General features: G+C 37.8%; 1 protein-coding gene across 4 annotated transcripts in view; it reads right to left on the bottom strand.

Moving 5' to 3' along the window:
- Window positions 1-20,712, bottom strand: part of DLG1 (discs large MAGUK scaffold protein 1) — a 118,007-nt gene extending 97,295 nt beyond the window's left edge. The window contains exon 1 of one of the 4 annotated variants that reach the window (XM_039722253.1): window positions 20,216-20,712. In XM_039722253.1, the coding sequence (XP_039578187.1) occupies window positions 20,216-20,245 (30 nt within the window). In that variant the 5' untranslated portion in view covers window positions 20,246-20,712. The remainder of the gene's footprint in view (window positions 1-20,215) is intronic. The other 3 variants (XM_039722250.1, XM_039722244.1, XM_039722251.1) reach the window with 3 other exon arrangements.
- Between the last annotated feature and the right edge of the window lie 201 nt (window positions 20,713-20,913).

The following is a 20,913-nucleotide window of genomic DNA, read 5'->3' as shown; positions in this document are numbered from 1 at the left end:
TTATGTCTCCATCACTAAGAGCTCGGATAATTGAGTAAGGCATGGAACAAAACACACACTTATTTAACCAGAAATTTAAGGTACAGTTACATTAGACACAAAGGCAATCATTCATTAAATGCAGCTTACATTTCCAGGAAAGTCCTTTTATAGACCCACCTTACATCCAAACATTAAAGATATTGTGTTGTTGGTACATGCTACTTTACAGTGGCATAGCATCGGAGAAAAACAATCCAAGTTTTTTATGCTAGGAGACATTTTTTCAGACCCTGTGCACTTCAATCGATCCGTGACTGAGATTCCAGAAAAATGCCTCTGTAAGCGCTGCTTGCTGCCTGTCTTTGACATTTAATCTAGGTCCATAGTGTTCAAAAATAAGCCTTTATATAAATAGGTTGAATCCTTCAGGAAAAATGTTGCTTCACGTTAGAAACCAGACCTTATAAAAAAAGCAAAGAAAAAATCCCGTGTCCATTTTTAAAATTTTTGAGTCAGCTTTAAATTTAATTACGTTAGCGCCAGCTTGAAGTGACAACTGTCTCACGGCCCAAAGTAACACTCAGATCCTCTCAGCCAGAAGCCCGCGTTCGATCCAAGGCAGCTCCACCTGCTGCAGTGCAAGGACTGCTATCTCCTCCATGAAAACAGAAGCAACTCCAGCAGAGCCAGGGCTCGGTGTGCGCCGCTCGCTTAGGGGAGGGGCGAGATGTTGCAGCAAGGGACTCGTTACACGGCCCGATGGAGATCAACCCAACGCTTCCTGCAAGGTGCTTTCGCACTGCACCAACGAGCATGTGAAAGCCCACTTGGAAATCAGCTGGGTGTAATTATAAAACTAGGGACGTTGTAAGCTTAACAGCAGGGAATTTGCTGATCTGCAATTCACACTGGCTTTTTCAAGGAAGTGTCAGCAGACCACAAAATGAATGGCTCTGGGATATTTAATCCTCATTTTCAAACATTAAAAATTCAAGGTTATTTGACACATCAAAAAAGAAAAAGGTCTTTAACTGCTGAGTAAAATTCCTAATGGTCTACCAAATGTAATAAAGAAACAGTACAGAAATACATGAATACTCTCCAACTTCAACACAATAAAATCAGAAACTGCTCTTTTTCCCCATTAGCACTATGAAATCACGAACAATCTGGACTATGCATCGACTTGATTATGAAGAGCTCTTGGTAAAGCTTTTCAAACAACTGTACATGTGAACACTTAAAAGAGCCCAAGAAAAAAGCTTTTTTCCTTAGAACTGAGGTAAATACAGTCGTAGTCTCCTTAGAATTTGTTGTTCTTTGTGTGCTAACAAATCTAAGATGCAAAATTTTTTAATGGGTTGTTTGGGGTTTGTTTTTTAATCAAGCCCTATAAGATTCAAACTTTATTTCCCTTTTACATGCCCAGGGGTCTCTGCAAGATTTCAATCTATTCATATATTTTAATAAATTGCATTACAGAAATTGATGAAATTGATCCAAAACATGCCCTCTGCAATTACACTGCTCTTGTAGCATAAGCTAACTTGCCTTTGCAAAAAGCTTCAATAAAATAACATCAGCCATCATTTCTAATTTTTATTGCATTAAGCAGTATTATAAAGAACTCTCTTTAGGATGTAAGTGTTCACTTAATTTACACCTGTAGCAGCCTTTTGTCATCTCCCTTTTACTTTGTTTGGTTTACCTGATAAGCACCCCCTGAGGTAGCAAGTTTAGTGTAGTGTAAAATTGCATGCACGCTTCCAGCTCAGACTAGTAACTCCATGAATTATACTGAGACAGTATGTGCAGATTGATGAAACCAAAACTAAGGCAAGATGTCTGGAGAAAAAAATGTGTAACTCAGCCCACAGTAAACCTCAAAATAAACTTCATTTGCATGAGGACCTTGTTGTTGGTAGACTCTCCAAGGATTACCGATGACAGTATTTCCATATTAATAAGCATAGTTTTCTTTTCACCATGTGCTGTGACCTACAATTTTTCACCAAATAGCCTTAGACATGATTTTCCACTGTAGATCATCTTCTGCATGTAAGTGCAGCAATATGGGCAGGACCAAAGGGAAAAATCTAACTCTGAATTTAATTGTCACAAAAAAAGAAACAAAGAGTGTAAAGAAACCAAAGGTGGACCCTCTTTGTCTAGCTAAGTTAGATTATGTTTTTGTTGCAAAAATATCCAAGGATAACCCTAAGTAGAAAGGCCTAAAACTCCTTTGTGTTCCTTCTGCTGGCTCAGGGTCCCAGTAAATGGACTCCTGACTGAAGAAACTGGGCAGAGCACCACTGAGCACGTACTCAAACACCACATGGGGAACACTTGCAAGGGGAGGGAGCACAGGCACAGAGTGCTGTCTCTTGCCAAACATAACAATGTTCCTAGCCCACAAAACAACCTTTCCCATGCACTATGGATCGACAATCCATCTTACTTCCATACTTCTAATCGCATTGTAATAACATAATTTCTCACTGAAATAACACACAGCCAAATGCATGGCAATTTCATGACAACAAATAAAGTCAAAGAGCCAAAAGCAGTTCTTGAATGTTGCAGAAATAGCTTTTTGTGATGCAGAAAATATAAGCTCTAATGTGCCGTGGGCATAGAAGAATCAATAAGAGGAAGATACAGTCTACACATCCACAAAGGATTCCATCAGTAAGATACAATAAGGAAGAGAAAGCTTAAGTAACTTCAGGCAATTACATCCACATTGTTGATGAAGACCACATAAAACATCTGAATCTTTCAGCCATATATTTGCGGCTGTAGATAAATAAATTGGTTACACTACAAAATCATCTTGACCTTCATACAAAGATGAAACTTTTTACACATTTGTCTGCCCACAATCTTAAAAATACAATGTTTAAACTTATAAAATTAAAATATATTCTTACAAATTTTGCTGACTAAATCCTAAGATTTAACTGTAATGGTTTCACTTGTTCAAAACAATTATTTGTGCCCAAAAGCTTTTAAAAAAAAAAAGTTGTTAAATTAAATATTTCTGAAATATGAACATATAGTATGTTCTCATATGGAGAAACATATGAAACAGAAGATTTCTAAGTCTACTTTTGAGTTCTATAGAAACATATTCACACTTAATTATTGCTCTGACTCAAACTGAAGGTTGAATTAACATTTCAAAACACAAAAAATAATGTATTAACACAAAGACTAAGCCATTAATTAGAAGAATATGGCCTTAACTACCTATCACTTCTCATTGCCAATTCATTTGTCTGTATTTTGTATTATCTCATAAAAGCTCCTACAGTCAGAGTTCACCATTTTCATGTTTCCTCAAAAGTGTTAAGAGTGAAAATAACTGGTTTCATCCTTACAAAATCACTGCCTAAAATGAATTGTCTTTATTTCAGGTTTTGTTTGAATGTTTACTTGGCAATAACCCATCTTTATGTATGGCTCCCACATGCATAATAAAAAAACCTGCATCATTATGATCTTCAATTAGTGAGCAAGACTAATTTTGTTGTCTTAATATAAGACAGCTCCCTGAGCATTAAGAATATTGGATAGAGAAAAACAAGAGTCATATAACATCAAAAAAACCACACTATGAGACTTTCATAGAAACTTAAATGCTTCAGTTCAGCACTTGCCAACTATTTTTGATGGAACACAAGTAGTACCAATTTCATTGATCCCTGTGTTCCACCTGTATCCTCAACACAACACAGGTTAGGAAACAGCAATCTCATAAGCAACAAGACCCGGAGCTCTTAATGAAATGAGTAGTGAAGGTCTAACTTGACAAATGTACCAACTGTTCAGACTGCCAAACCAAAGGGAAAAAGGCTTCATAATTCTCCAGCAGAGCATGTCCCTTAAGTACCACTGCAGGCACCTGTCAAGCTGGTGGGACTCAAGCTTAGGTGTCCCTTCCCCAGAATCCTGAGCTGGTACACTTCTGAGATATGTAATACAATCCAATTGTTTCTAAAATGCACTTTTTATCATTGAAATTACTTAAATCTAAGAAACTTATTTTATCCTGTTTTCTGCATAACCGTAGTCTGTAAGGTCTTCAAAGAGTACACAGAATTCCAAAATTATAGAGTTCTGCAAAACAGCTTGGATGCTGGTTTAAGATTACTCCATACGAGCACAGAGCTCTAATGTAATGTCTGTAATGATTCCTTACTCAAGGAGTAGTAATTTTATAAGCAATTTCTATAAGGCAAATGAAATTTGAACACTAGTTTGAGAACAGCTGATGTCTGGTGCAAACTGCATCCATCAGCACCCAGGAAGCTCGTGGGCTCTGCACCCTGAAGTATCAGATGACCATCCAAGCCAATTTTGAGAGAGCAGCCAAAAAATGTACTACTTGTTCCTGCAGGCTCCTAAACTGCCACAAAATCATTTGCATCATTCTTTCAGGCAAAGAGGTTTCTAAACTCAAAACACTGTGAGCTGAAATTCCCCATCTGAAGGGCATCTTTAACAGGTCTCCATCATTTAGAAACATGTGAGCTTGGCAGGTAAACATGTTTGCAGGAGTTAAACCAGCAGCCACTACTGCACATCCAGTTCAGAATAGTGATGTGTATATATCCTTTTTAAGAAGCTTAAAACCCTCATATAAAATTTTGCAGGATACACCTGTCTGTGTATTAAGTTTCCAAAACCCTGAAGAATATCACAGCCTCATTAACTTCAGAAGGAACGTGAAATGTTACTTTGGAAAGAGGAAGCTGACTAATAGTTGCCTTTTTTGTTTTTAAACTTGCCTTGCAATGGCGTTTAAGCCCAGAATAGGTCCTATGAATAGAAACTTTTCAGTGGGTGTTTGTGATTTTTCTCCCAGTTTATTCCAAGTCTTAAATTGTAACACATAAGACAGATCTGGGACATCACTCCAATGAGGTCCTTCATAAGCCTTGATAAGTCAAGCCAAAACCAGACAAGACTGTCTCCCTCCCCAGCTGAGTGACCACCACTATGGGCATTTGTATAAGCTTGCTTTAGGAGTTTTTCAGTCCAAAAGAGAGGAGGAAAATATAATGCCATATTGGAGAAAGAACCCAGAAGTGTCTGCATTATCATGTCCTCTATATGCAAAAATAATCAGACTTCAAATTACGTGGTGACAGACTGAAGAGCGTTCAGAAGCAAAACTTCATGAAAAACAGACTTTCCTGACAATTACCACTGAATAGAGGTCCTACATATTCCAACTGTGATTTCAAATATATTTAGTCATATCATTCATCTGTCAGTTTCTGACTCTCAGTAATTCTAACACTACAGTTTAACTTCAGTCAAACAGACTGGAGGAACAGAGGTCTCTGAGGATATCAATCATGTGCAAGTTTTTCAGAAGTAGGTAGCAAGCATAGAATAAACACCAAAAAATCCCCACCACAGGAAGGGGAAACAAGTGAGAGGGTAAGGCTACCAGCAACAAGAAGCAGAATTTATATAATGAGAAAAGGATTAAGAATATCAAAGGGGGGAATGTCCAGCAAAATCCTGTATGTTTATATTAAAACAGAAGCATACCTTGACAGAAAGTTTCAGGTAGTCCTGTTTTCTAAGGCAGGCATGAAGCCATTGCATGTTTTGGAATTAAAAATTCCCTGCATGGAACATCTTCCTTTTCTTCTGATGTTTTGAAAGTATTTTAGCACTACTGGAGCATGCTTTACATCTTTAGTTTTCACACAAGTTCCTTAGAATGAGAGAGGTCACAGAATTGGCTAGTATGACTACTAAGAAAGCCAAAAGTCAATGTTATTTTTTCCTAGCTGGAAACCACCACAGTCAGGAGAACATCTTCAATACAGACTAAGAAATTACTGACAAGAAATGGTTCCTTTTGCAATACTTGAAGCTTGATCCAATGAAGACATTGTACATGCAGCAGATAGGTGTCTATCTGATCTTCTGTTAAATTCAGACAATTATTTCATTACATTATTAACATCTCAATGAGAAAAAAAGACCCAAAAACATTACTGTATTTTCAATAGACTGTGATTAGAATAGAACTCAACCACAAAATTCCTAAACCCAGAACGTACTACATTGCTTCAAACATATTTAACATGTCCAGAAACAGTCTGTGGTAGGTAGAGCCTGGATGACAGGTAAGCATCTAACCAGCCACTCACTCACTCCCAGAGGGATGAGGGAGAGAATCAGAAAGGTAAAAATCAAGAGGAGAAACCTCATAGGTCAAGACAAATAAGTGAAAGAGGAGGCAATTTAAAAAAACCCAAAAAACCAAAAAAACACACAACCCAAAACCCATCCAACCACACATACAAGTAAGGCAAGCCAAGTCACTAACCACCAGCAGATCAATGGCCAACCTCAGCACAGCCACTTCCTGCTAAATTATTGCTGAGCAAGATATTAAAATATATGGAGCATCTTTTCAGTCAGTTTGGGTCAGAGGCTTCAGCTGTATCCCCTCACAACCTCTTGCCCACCCCCAGCCTACTTGCCAGGGCAGCAGAGTGAGAAAGTGAGAGGCCCTGACACGGTGCGAGTGCTACTCAGCAACAGCTCAAACACTGGCATCTTCATCAACAGTTTGTCACAAGCCAAAACACAGCACCATATGGGCTGCTGAGAGGAAAATTGACTCCATCCCAGCCAAACCTGCTACCAGTCTGACCTGAAAAGTCCTTTAGAATAAAAAACGATGAGATCTTTGCATTCCAAAAACACTACTGAAATCATTCTGAGTAAAAGTATGTGATTAATCTAAAGCTGCCTTTGATGTGTTGGTTCCATCTGTCCATACAGGAGAAAAAGAAGTATTGATACATAGCCCTAAATCTCAGAAAGATTCCTAGTGAACAACAGACAGTGAATCACAAAGATAAAACTGCTAAACTATAAAAGCCTTCCTGAAAGACCCAAAAGCTCTGCAGCCTTGTCTCATCCCTTCCCCACACCTTCAATGAAGATTTCACCCAATCTGTATGTGATGTGGATGAGCTTTAATCTTGAGTGGTAATTATCAGCCAAGCAAGGTTATATTCTCAAGGCTATACCCAGTGCAAAAGATTAAATGCAGCAGGGTGTGATTAGCTGGAACTTCTCCCCTTAGTGTCAAGACCAGGCTGGAGCAAGGATGTGATTTCACTCTGGATTGTTCCCCGTAGGGCCCAGGCTGACTGGCTAAGCATAGCCTCCAAAACATGGTTTTCCTTCTGCACCTATTGGGCTTTAACAGAAAGCTAATTTGATTAAGACTATCATGCAGAACTGTTGGAGGAGGAGTGTGATGGGAGGAAAGAGGGACAACACCTTTGAGGTTTATTTCAGTATAGATAGCATGTAAAGATCCTTCAGTTATTATAGAATTGCTCAGAATCTGATTCATCCCATCCTATCTGTTTGCATGAGCCCCTTCAGGGGAAGCAGTTTTCAGTAATGGAATACTTTCTAAATAGTCCGTGCAAAGTAACCACAAAAAGTAGATCTGCTGCTGAATAATTCACAAAGAATTAATAAAGCATCTGTGCCTCCCCTGAAAAAATAAGGGCAGACTGGTAAAAAAACAAGTGAAAATGAGTGAGAGAAAATATATTAATAATACATGTCTTTTATCTGGTGAAGCCTCAAACTACTCCAGATTCATCTCAACTGCTGTTCATGCTTCTTAACACCACATCAAGAAGACACTGTAATTTGACATATTTGGTGCTACATCAAAGCAGCAGAGCAGAAAAGAGATGAGTCTAACAACCTCTCATAGCCAGGAGATGCAGAGCTTGCACAATACTAGTAACAGTGGGGGGTTTTCCCCCCCTGCAGACAGTGAGAAGGTTGTTCCCAGAGACAAATGCAACTCAGTCCTTCAGTCCTGCTGTTTTAAAAACAGTGAAAACTGATCACATCTCAATTATAAAATAATCTGCTGAAATCAGGACGGAATCTCGACAGCAGTGCTGTTCTCTGGATGCTCACATACTTGCCATTTCTGAATTCACAGAGGACTGTCATTAGGTTCTATAATAATTGTTATCAAAAAGACTTTTTCATACAACAAAGGTGGTACAATGCTTAAAGCAGTGATGCCAATGATTTATTTCTTACACCATTCTAATGAATCTAAACATTTCAAAACCAGAGATGACACCTTCCTCTGAATGGGAAACAATTCATAATGCTACTTTTTGACTCCAATGGATAAAAGCATTTGCTGGCCTACAATTGTAATTCACTGCAACTCCATCACTTTCCCCATCTTTAAATGCAAATGCTCTTACAGGCAAGGACAACGGTTGCCATCTCTATCCAATCCAGGGCTCAGGGTGATTTACACTTTGTTATTAACTGAGAACAGGTAAGGAAGGCTGTTACTGCCTGCAGGTCACTGACTCTACTGCCACTTCCTGGGAAACTAAAAAGTAAAGCAGAGAGCTGAGGAGAAGCCATAAGCAGTTTAGGGTGGCACTGACACTGCTAATAAGTTAGTATCACTTCTCTCCAGTTCTTAAAAAGTATTTTTCAATGTATTTCTGCTACTTTTAGCAGGTTCATTCTCTTATGTAGTGCTCATTAATATGGTCACCAGTACAGTGACAGTTTCAGAACATGTAAATAAGGATGAAATACCTTAATTACCAAAATGAAAAATAGAGTTGGGGGATGAAGGTTATTACTTCAAACAATTGAAACCACAAATTACAACTGAATCACCATGACAGAACAGCTTAAGCAAGAAGTGTGGGGATTGTTACTTGATCAGAACTTGAGCTCCACAAAGGAATCTCAAGTCACATTTTCTTATAGCAGGTTGAATTATCTAAATGCTCATTAACATAAAATACTTATTCTTACAGTGAAAATTACTGTCAAATTAGAGCCAAACTTTGGTAAGAATTCAAGCAATGATGTATTAAATACTATATTATTACCAAGTGCCATTTTCCTGACCACAAGCAAACTTTCAAAATATTGATCCTGGACTCAATTCTACTTATCAACCTCAGAGCTCCTGCATATTAATACAGGTTTCTAAATCACAGCATTTCAGCAGAAATCTAGGGCAACAGCCCTGGCAGGCACCAGTCCTTAAAAAACACCAGCAGCTGTTGGCAAACTAATTGCACAACTGTTCAAAACAGAATATTTCTTCTTAGTTTGTTTTAGCAAGATGCTACAGAAAATAACACCCTACTTCAGCTTTGAAATTACTTCAGTTAGGACCCAAATACCTGAGTGAATGTGACAGCATGTTATAGCTAATGTAGGTCATTCTCCACTTCTTCCCCTCTGCTGCCCTTAAAACACCTAGAAAATAGAACCTCAACTAAAATTATAGAGGGGTTTTAAACCCAAGTGGAACAATACTACTAGCTTAGAAAAAAAGAAAGGTAAGCAGAAAGTATTACTTTTCTGTATAATTTTGAGAGAATCATAAATCTTGCCTAGTGGAAACATTTCTGATCATCTCATCTGATAAAAGCCACAAAAATAAAAAAATTATAGGGAATAACATCAAGGATAAAGATACTCAGCGGCTTCTATTTGAGAAGCTTAACTGACAAAGCTCTTCATCTTATAAAAAGCAAGCAGCTGAGTTGGGAATATGACATTCAATCTTTGAAAAGATGAATGGCATAGAAACGGCACATAAAAGGCAACTACTAACTATTTAAGACAACACAGGCATTAGCAGACAATTAAATTACCCAGCAGATGTTTGAAAGCAAAGAAAAGAAAGTACTGCAGAACTCATTGCCAAAAATATAAAATCAAAAAGGAACAAAGCAAATCAACAAACTAGGGTCTAAAAAATGTGTAATCACTATCTCAGGAGTGGGACAGCAACTGAGGTGGGCACTTGTCCTTCGTGTACAATCACCAAATAGAATCATTAGGGCTGCAAAAGACCTCCAAGTTCATCAGGTCCAACCATTAGCCATGTTCAGCACTAACCCATATCCCCAAATGCAACATCCACGTGCCTTTTGAACACTGCAAGGGATGGAGATTTCACCACTTCCCCAGGCTCTCTATTGCAGTGCCCAACTAACTGTCCTTTCAGTGAAGGATTTTTTCCTAATGTTTAACCTAAGCCTCATCTTAAGAGGAATTACCAGTCATAGCTGGAAAGGATCCACAAAGCTTACCCACAAGTCCAGCTCCATTTCTAATGAGTACTTATACTTTGAAAAATTCAGTTTGCATCACCTACTACCAGAGCATCAGAGATTCAGATCAACTCAAGGCTTCCCCTGGGCATATTAACTATTGGTTAAAGAAAGGCTGATATAACAACAAACAGAAAGGGGAAAGGCAAAGGGAATGAAAACTACAAAAAACTTAATGCATTTGTGCACTGCAGGGTTGGGCAGCATCCAACAAAGTCATACAACACAGAATGCAGGCAAGAAAGTTTTCACATTCCTTGTGTGTTTATTTGATGCTGTAAGGGAAGTCATCAGAGACTTGAAGACACTTTCATAGCACTTGGATTGCTGAGGACACATAGGTTTCAGTTAAGAAAGGAAGAAATACAACCAATACTTGCCAGAGTTCTCAAAAGCCCTTTAAGACATTTCAGAAGAAAAGCAGAGATCACCAAAAGAAAAATGGTTTAGTGTCACCCATTCTCATATTACAGAAAATCATTAACTGGGCTAATGAAAGCTGGGATAATCCAATTTTAATGAAAATTACCATATGCATATATTTGTATGAGGGATGTGGACGAATATTAACTATATAAAGGAATTTCCAAAATAATACAGGAATATAGAAAAAAATGTAATACCAACAAGATTTTACAGCTTCATGATCAGCAAGTCAACAAATGAACATCAGCTCCATAACCTGTAGTTAACCCTTCATTTCTTTCTACCATTCAAAAAAACATCCTCACCTACTTCAAATGTCAGAGGGACAAGGAAGCTTTGCAGATTCTGGGCAGCACATCCCGCAGTGTCCTGGGTATGTGAAGCTGAGCAGAGCACACTGAGCACAGCAGAGGGCAGCAGCTCTCCACTGCCGCTCGGCTGCATGTCCCTGCTGCCAGCAGCAGCCTTTAGAGGGAACAATGCAAAGCCCTGAAGACGAGAGTATATTCCTGCTTCAGGAGTCCTCCTTTTACACAAGCACACTTCACTCTCTACAAACACAAGAGAAAAATCACTCTGGTATTCAAGCATCGGATCTGAACTGAAAACAAAACCAGAGAAGAAACAAGTTGGCTCTATCAGAAAGGTTTCATCTCCTTCGTTGCAGTCACAATCTGGTGCCCAAGTTGTTTCAATGTGCTGTTTATAAATTGCAGAACACTGGTGAGCCAATGCACAGAACCTAAATTTTATTTGAGTCCCTGAATGAACAGATGAAGACACATTTCAATTAGAGGTAGAAAAAGTAAAGGTTTCAGATTGCCAGTTAGCAGTCACCGAGTTGAAACAATCCTATTTTGAAATTAACTTTCCTGTTTACAGTTATCAGATATGTACTTTTCCAATCCCTGTGACAGCAGAGATACATTAGAATATGCTACAAATGGTGCTTAAAGGATTTGAGATGACTAAAAATCCTTCTTTTTGGATCTAACCCAATCTGATGCTTTTTGTTCAAAATGCAAAGTGAGACAGATTTTTCTGCTAGGTCTCTCACACAATCTAAACACATAATAAACAACTTAATATGATCTTTAAAATCATCTAGCTACATCCTAATGAGCTTGTGTTATCTACATTATTGTTATAAAAGTCTTTTATTAACTAATTACTTTAGCAGCAAGGATCCTTTTGATTTCCAGCTTTAATTTATTTTGGCTTAATTCTTATTGTTCCCATTTCAGCATCATCTCATTTGAAAACTCACTACCATCTTTTAGAAACATATTCCCTAAGCCATCAAGACAAATTCTTCCAGCATTTTTTTCCCTGCCCCTCCTTCCCAGACAGCACTTCCCTCACCACTCCACTAGTACTTCCAGCTGTTCATGTGCAATTTGCAGTGGCCCTTATATAACACACTGTAAAACAGAACTCTTCCATCTCCTCAGAATAGCCTGATGGCCTCCAAAGAGTATTTCAATGAATCAAAATAAGATCAGGAACAGAGTTATAAAGACCTTGCAGCTTCTAGCCCAACTAGAGACTTCTTTCCAGTCACCTGAATCATAGCTTCTGGCCTAAAACCAGCTGTGTACAACAGATCCTGTAAACAACCTACTAAGAAGTTAAGAAATCAAGAATTTGATCAATTTTTCACCATACAAGTGACATTTATTGCCAGGAAATTTTCTACAAACAGTTTTCAAGATGCATTTATTCATAAAAGATCACTAAGTTAACTACATATTCTCTCGCCATTTCCTTAGCCTGAAGAAAGATGAAACCCAGCAGGTAAGAAAGATTTCATGTAACAAATAGTTCTCCTTTTGCCTTCTTGAGTAACTGTTATTATAGAATTTAATTACAAATTGCAGCAGAAAGGTGGTTTGCTTGGGGATTCTTTTTAAAATCAACTGCAACAGCATCATCACTTCAAACTGCAGAATTATTAAAATTACGTAAATTTCTTCTTCAAGTCTGAAGTTATTTTGAGGAGAACTGTACCTGAATTAACTAAACTAAAGCTAAAGCAACCAAAGCAGTAGATTTTTTCAGACTCAGTCATGTGATATATACTTGCATTTTACCACATATGAATGGCTTAGGTTTTGGAGGTTTTTTTCCCAAGTAGAAAAACAGCAGACTGAAGAATCAAGACAGAAGTCTCCTTCTAGGTAAAACACATACAAAAACATATACTACAAGTCAAATGTGTACAGTTTTGAATTACTACATATTTTCAAAGAAATAATGAGCATACAAAAGCAAAAGGCCATCTTTTAATTACAGGAGAAAGATGGACCAAGTTCATCATTATAACACTCTATCTACAGAGTGTTATCTAAGTCCAAGAGCCTTATAAGAATGCAAGAAATGACTCTTCCATTCTGGATTCAGTGCTACCACTTTTGGCCAACTCACCACCCCAGCAGCTGGAAAGAAAGAAGAGTCTTTGGAGCTTGCTTAAAAAAAAAGCTCTGGAGCTCGAGGTGCAAGATGTTTTTTTTCCCAAGTAGAAAAACAGCAGACTGAAGAATCAAGACAGAAGTCTCCTTCTAGGTAAAACACATACAAAAACATATACTACAAGTCAAATGTGTACAGTTTTGAATTACTACATATTTTCAAAGAAATAATGAGCATACAAAAAAGCAAAAGGCCATCTTTTAATTGCAAGAGAAAGATGGACCAAGTTCATCATTATAACACTCTATCTACAGAGTGTTATCTAAGTCCAAGAGCCTTATAAGAATGCAAGAAATGACTCTTCCATTCTGGATTCAGTGCTACCACTTTTGGCCAACTCACCACCCCAGCAGCTGGAAAGAAAGAAGAGTCTTTGGAGCTTGCTTAAAAGAAAAGCTCTGGAGCTCGAGGTGCAAGATGTGCAAGTGGTGTGTCACCTACACAATGTGCAAATCACTCCTCAGCAGTGGTGTTTTCCCCAGGTAATCAAGGCACCCCAAATGCAGGTGGCTAAATGCAACTGACACACAATTTTTCCAACAGGCAAGAAATAACAGCCAGAGAAGTGAGAATTCTCTGCAGTGGTTCTCCATCTCAATGGCACATTTGAGAGAGCTGTGAATGAAGGCTGGCACAGGCAGCCCCACCAAGGCAGGAGCAAAAATGTCCTCAACCAATCTTATTTGTGGCACAAGTAAAGTCACTGTTAGAGCATAAAGACTGAAAGAAGGAAGTAATTATTGTTCTAATGTTTTCATAGATCACAGGGTAGGGAATCATTCATCCAGGCAATATGGGTTTGTCACTAAAACCCCCTAAGGCCTGTTCATTCTTTGTTGGGCATTTAGATGAATTCAGAAAATGCTGATGATTCCTGCCCACACTGACCTTTAAGACAGCAGCTCTCAGTTATATTTTAAGTATGCATTGGAATTTCATTAAAGAATGTCCTTCTCTCCTCCAAACCAAGATATGGCAGCATATGGTCATCAAAGAAACATATCTTATAAACACACAAACCTAACAAGGTTGAATATCCCTTAAATACTGATGTTCTCCACCTGAATATGTTTTCAAAGTTTTTTGGGGTTTTTTTTGGTTGATTTTTTTTTTGGTCTGGTAAATACCAGTCCTAGGAATGAGATTCAAGTAATGTTATTCCCACTTATGAAAGTATGAGTAATACCCCTGACAAAACATCAGACTATGATTAAGCCTCAAATAAAGTGCAAAAACACCCCTCATATTAACAAAGCCCTGGTGCAATGCACTGCATTGACAAAAGAAGTGATCAAGCACAGTGCTGGCTGGCTAGTAAAACAAATCTGACTAGCAGCATACCAGATAATCAGCCAGTGAGCTCAGCCATCCTGAAATCTCACTTCAAATAAGCGAGGAAGCCTTTTGGGGTTTTTGCCATCAAGAAATCTAAGATAGCTCTATCTACTGAAGGAATCGTGTTGGAGACCATATGCCCAACTATGAACAACCCTACATTTATTCACCCACTGTTTTCTCCCACTGTTTTCATTACAACAGGAAACTATGCCAAAGCTGTTCACTCAGAGGGTCCAGTTCCATGAGCAGCAGCCAAACTGAGCAAACAGTTTGATTCTGCTGCAGAGAATCACTCCTCACCTTCTCCTTCCTGAAGTGTTGAGCTGTTAAGTCTCACCATTTTACCTGCCTTTCCACAGGCATCTGAATCACTTCAACTGCTCAACAGTTAACAACTCTCCATCCCAGCAGCTATCTTCCAATTGGTCTAGTGCTTGTTTGACTTTTCCATGAGCTGTTTTCACTCAGTAGCCAGCAGAAAAGCATAGAGTTCTAGCAGGTGAGCAGTGAACAAAAAGGGGTTAGAAGCATTCTCAGCAGCACCAGCTGGGTTTCACAGTCACTCATGCAGCCATAGATTGAATTCTTTTCCCGAAGTAAACAAGGTCAGCAAAGCAAAAGTGATCAAGACTGAATGCTTCACCACTCTGCTGCCACTAATACCTAGAAAATTGCTCAGGTTATTATCATCAGCTCCTCTGAAATAAATCCACACAGTTCCAGGCAGGCAAATGGATTTACCAAGATGCTTTGAAGGGGTCTTACTTGTAGGATTGATTTCAGAAAGTTATTCTCCTTTTTTACTACTGTTTTCAGCATCTCCAGTCTAAACATGTTCCACACCATGTTCTCAGAGTCAATCCAACTCCCTGGTGCAATAACCAAATATAACCCATTTGTCATTTATTTCTAGTATTAATTAGCAGCTTTTTCATTTAAAGCAGAAGGAGAAATAAGTACAAACACACACAATAACACAAGAGCTTCATGTAAAATTCATCAACTTCATATAAACACCTCGGGTGCCTGGTATCCAGTTTCTTGGAGCAAATAAACTCCAACAAATACCAACATCACTGATGCCAGCATGACTAACTACACAATCCTATTAACTTCTGTATCTATTAACCCTGTATGCTTGCAGATATTAGAGAGAGCACGCAAACACAAGTAAACAAAGATTAACTTGGAAGATGCTCTGTATAAAAAGCAAACAGCACAGATTTATACCTTTGGTCTGTATTCTATGAACAATTTGATGAGACTAAATAATTCACCTAAGGGAAAGCCAAAGAATACTACAGAGCAAGTGCCTCTGGCTCAGAAAGTTCTTGAGTCTTGAACTGCTGTTGGTTGGGAGAATACCAAATAACATGTTAATAGAAAGAGAACTCTGAAATCCAGAGAACTCCCTTAGAAGTTAAATGCAGACAGTTTATTATATCCTTGTAATCCATACACAGTAAGAATGTGAACTTCTACTAATGATTTGCCTTAAGTTGGTCAAAATTTTCTCCTTTTTCCTCATACAGCATTTCAGATTTTGCATATCAGGTCCCTTCATCATTTCCTTCACCATCACTCTCTGCCACCCTGCATAACTCTTGGTGTCATCAGTAAACTCCTTGAAACATATTCATCTTCAAAACTCTGAGAAACCACTTTCAGTTCCATCCATAGAATCCAAAACATAGTATTTCTTAATTTCTTTAGCTACAACCTCTAGAACCACCAGCAATCTGATGTTGCACTGGGTTTCTCTATTTGCCCTGTAGATATCAGAAGGATGACCCTCTGCTTAAGTTCAAAACCTCAAACTTTTTATAGAGCTGTTCAAAACCACAAATACAGGCAGCTGGGACATCATTTCTCCTGGCATGGCCACCAGGTCCACATTATCAGTATGTATTCCTCACTGACTTGGTCAAATACCCTTTAAACCCAATATGGCAAACTTTCCTCACACACTTGGTCTTCTATTCTATATGAAAGCTGGCCAATCCTTTAGATTGCAGACAACCATCCTCGATTTTGACACTTCCCAACTATCTAGTAGGCAGCTGTTTCTCTGTCATTGCATTATACATCAAGCTTACATGCAAGAGCAGTATCACTCATCTGCAGACGCTGCCAACATTAGAGTTGCACCATTTTTTCCCTTCCCAAAGCTTTTATGACTGATTCTGCACCCTTTTCTTCAACACTGTAACCAGATGACATAGCAAAGGCAAATGATTTACTATTAGTATTATTCAGCTGGCTCACCAGGTAACTATGATTTATCCAATCAAATATGTTTGGAAAGCAATTTGCTTTTTATTGAGGACATGGAATGTTGGCAAAATGAAGTCCTTGGCCAAAACCCATTATGACACATCATTCACATATGCCAATTTGGCAGAGCTGTTGTGTACTATTAAGTACTGAAAGTATTTCTAAAGCTTTCAGTGTAAAAATTGCCCATATAACTCATTTACATCTCATCAACAATTTTAAATTCAAAATTCTGCATTTTGCTCCTCCACTTAAGAAAACAAATTCATTTGGGCCCACCAAGTAATTTCTCCATCAAGTTTATAGATAAAAGCTTAGCTTTTCACTATTTCTGTTTTCACACAATTGCCTCTCACATTTTATTTCCTACCAACATTGGGGTTTTCAGGTTTTATGCACACAGTACATAATACAGAAGGTTAAAACTTGCATTGCAACATCTATGTTTCTTCAAACACTTGTTAGAGCTGGAACATAGGAACAAGTACAGTGGAAAACCATCAGGATGGTCACTTGGCTGAAGCACAATGAAGAAAGGTTCAGGAACTGGGCTTGCTCAGCCAGAGAAAGGCCCTGGACAGAGCTGATAACAGCCTTTTCATATCTAAGAGGAGACACTAAGAAAACAAAACTGGGCCCTTGTTCACAGCAGGAAAACAAAACCAAATCAAAGCCCTCAGTGACCTGGTCTAAGTTGATGCTACCCCTCCTTTAAGCAGGTGGTTGGACAAGATCACTTTCAGTGAAAATTCAATTGTGTACAAATCATTTAAGCTGAGGCAAATTCCAAAACCTGACTATAACAACAATGGGACTCTGAACTCCAGTGAAAGGCACCGCCTAGTGAGGAAAGCTGCAGGAATCACACAAACTCAGTGTCACCTTCCCCACTTGAGCCATGCCAGCTGTAACTGTGCTCCTGTGGTCAGACTCCTTGCAGCCACGTATGAGCTCAGACCCACAATTTATGAGGTCTCATGGCTTAAGTTTTACAACTTAGGAAAAAACCCTTCACCTTTCTTCCCTAGTAACAGGTTGATGCATTATACATTTCTCCTGTCCTGAAATACTGGAGTTTGGTTACTGTCAGAAACAAAGACTGCACCACACTGATAGTGCTCTGGAGCAGTCCAAGCAGGATGCTCCTTAGGATTTTGAAATAAAAATGCTACAAAACAATTGTCGTTTCACACTTGTCAGGCCAAATATATTATTTAAAGCTATTCAAGATCATTGTCATTTTAAATTAAACTCCTTTACTGGAAGTATACTATGGAACAAAGTTAAGAATGACTGCTAAAAATTGTTTTTTCTGGAAGAATCAACGACTTTTCATATTCTGTATTTTTAAGTGCCATGAACTCATTTAAAACTGTGACTTAAATAAAAATCATTACTGTAAGCTCAGCCCACGTGCCTGCTCTTAATAGTATCCATGGTTGCAGTGATGCAAATTGGCCTACCTACATCAAACCAATGTGCCCACATAGAAAGGAAAAAATACTGTATTAATCAGTATTCTTTGCACTAGATTTGGGCAAAGTAAACCAGTTAGAACCTTTGAAGACAGGACAGAAATTAGTTCAATGACCTGTTCACCTGTTGTGACTAGATCTGAATTCTGAACTAAGCAAAACAGGAATATCAAAGATCAAATTACAAAAGACTTCTGAAATCCACTAGAAAATTCATCTCACTGGCCAAATTCTTCTCCAGTCAGAAAAGAGTAACAATGAATCATTTCAAATATGCCTGCACTCAAGGTAGAGAAAGGGGAAGCATTTAACATTTTTCCTAATCCTATCATACTTTACATTAATGCTGATTTCAAAATTGCCTTGCTTACATGCATCGATTTTTCTTGAGATGTGAAATATAGGTTTATGCACAAAACCAAGGAATGTACTTTTTCATGAGGCTACAACTTCCATGTAATTAGATACACACAGGTAGACAGGGAAGCACACAATTCTTTTCTAAGCCCCACTGTAAATAAAGAGCTTTAGTTGAAGCTACAAGGTAGTACAGCAGCATTTAGTAAAATGAGGCCAAAAGCTCACAAGAAGCAGGCAGGAAGGATGAAGTGCTGATAACTCCAGGTGGAAATGGACCATCACTCTAACCCATGTAAGTCTGTGCCCAGAGCTGATCTCTCCCTCTCCTGTGCAACATTTCTGTGAGCAGTCTTACTTTCTTAGCAGCACAGTGCTAGGCTAATCATACTAATAAACAATTCTTTTTTTCCACAGAATGTTTTCTGTTGGCTTAACTTTCCATATAAATTGTCTTTCTGCCCTTAGACAAGCAGATATGTGAAGGTGAATAAATGCACAAAATGAAACTAAAGATATGCATTTTAGTTATAAAAATGAGAGCTCTGCCTCTTTTAAAATAAGTACAGTAAAATTAAGGTACATATCAATATAACTGAAATAAAGCAATCAATATCCAATCCCAATCTCACTGTACAAAAGAGAATATTCTAAAATAAATGAAGCTGAAGTGCCACAAATTAATATCACTCAAACATTATTTAAAAGGGTATATTTAACTTCCAAAAGAACTGTGACAGTTCAGACACCAGAAAGACTCCATTCTAGTGAGAGACAAGATAATTTCATTCATTCCAGTCAGCCTTTGCCTCCTTGTGTCAAAAAACCCAAAAAGCATCTTTCCTTTTGTAAAAGCTGTCATTAAATTCACCTAATATTCTTAAAGATGTTTAATTTTATTCTACTTCTAGAGAAGGAGAAGCTTGTACAAGCAAGTTTTATGGTTTCAAATTATCCAGAAGAATGCTAGAAGTTAAATCAGTCTGTCAAAAAAAATTTAACTAGCAACTGTCTCAACATCCAGGAAAAGGGGATCAATTTTACTACTTGAAGGAAAATAAAAGCCTCCAAAACTGAACTCACCAAGTCCATATTTCACAAGCAAGTACTAATATATTATGTTTATGCATCAGATTTTATCTTTAGCAGTTACAAGTGGACTGCATTAAAAACAAACTTACATAAAACTTTATCCTAGTACAGAGGTAATGACACTAAGTTATCTGGGTGTCTTCACCTCAAAGCAGCAAGATGTCAAAATAATAAAACATCTTGAAATATATCCATCCCTAACACGACTTGCCAGATTCATCTTCTTCTCTTTGATGATTATTTTAAACATGTCCTGATAAAGGTTATGTAAAACATCATTTGAAATTTCTCATTTTGGAATAAAAAGCAAACTACTATTTTAGCACATTTAAAGAGAGTGAATTTTTACAAAACAGTGCCTTACTGCAGAATGAGAGGGAAAAAAAAAATCATTCTACTACACTTTTCAATATGTGCATAATTAGCTCTTCAAAGCATTAACATCTATGATTGTTCTTAGCAACAACTACAGAATTTATTTTGACGATCTGTGCAGTTTAAAGTTTAAAAAAGATCAACACTAGAAAACCATCAAGGCATTTTCATCACAGGCAGTAAAAACTGGAAGAAAGATTCAATAAGAACTTCCGAGATTGTCGGCATTAATCAAAAGCTTTATCATCTTACCTTTGTTGTTACAATGCATAAGCAATCCATCGTTTCAGCATAGCAGGTATATGTCCAAACATTTAAAAGGTTTATTTGCAGTCACAGCTAAACACCATCTCAACAGAATGGGAAAAAGCACACTTATTTAATAGTCAAAACAGTTGAGTGAGTGCCAGGTTTCCCTTTGGATTCATTCAGAGGTAGAAACACCGTGGAGAAAAAGCAGCAGGCTACAATTCAAATGCTTTAAGTTTCATGAAAAATTCTTAACCTATTTTGGTTATCTATATCTGAAAAACTTAAATGTATCCTTGCAAATATTCTCCAAAAGATGTCAAATCCTCTTCCATACCAGTTAAGTACCTCTCTGTATTCTATTTCATATACTCCTCTGTCAGGATTACCTAACACATGAGCATCACAGGGAATCATTTGATGAAATGCAATACAAAATTATTTTACAGCAAAAAATCTCAATTCAGCTTTTCTTAGCTGGCTAGAATTTCTAAAATGAAGCGTTTGTTCAAAAATAGTTTTGGTTGCAAACAAGTATTTCTCCTCTAACGTCATTTCAGCATTTGCAGACTGCAAAATAACTGATTTCCTAAGCAGTAATGAATGGAATATTCCATGTAGTTCAGGGAGAGGAGAAAGTGGCAAGGAAAGAGTAATGCATATTGCAAGAGAAATGCTATTTTGAGCCTTGAATTAACCTA

The sequence above is a fragment of the Passer montanus genome, unplaced genomic scaffold (assembly GCF_014805655.1).
Source record: "Passer montanus isolate IOZ18808 unplaced genomic scaffold, ASM1480565v1 scaffold48, whole genome shotgun sequence".
NCBI lineage: Eukaryota > Metazoa > Chordata > Aves > Passeriformes > Passeridae > Passer > Passer montanus.
This window is presented reverse-complemented; position numbering and strand designations above follow the sequence as displayed.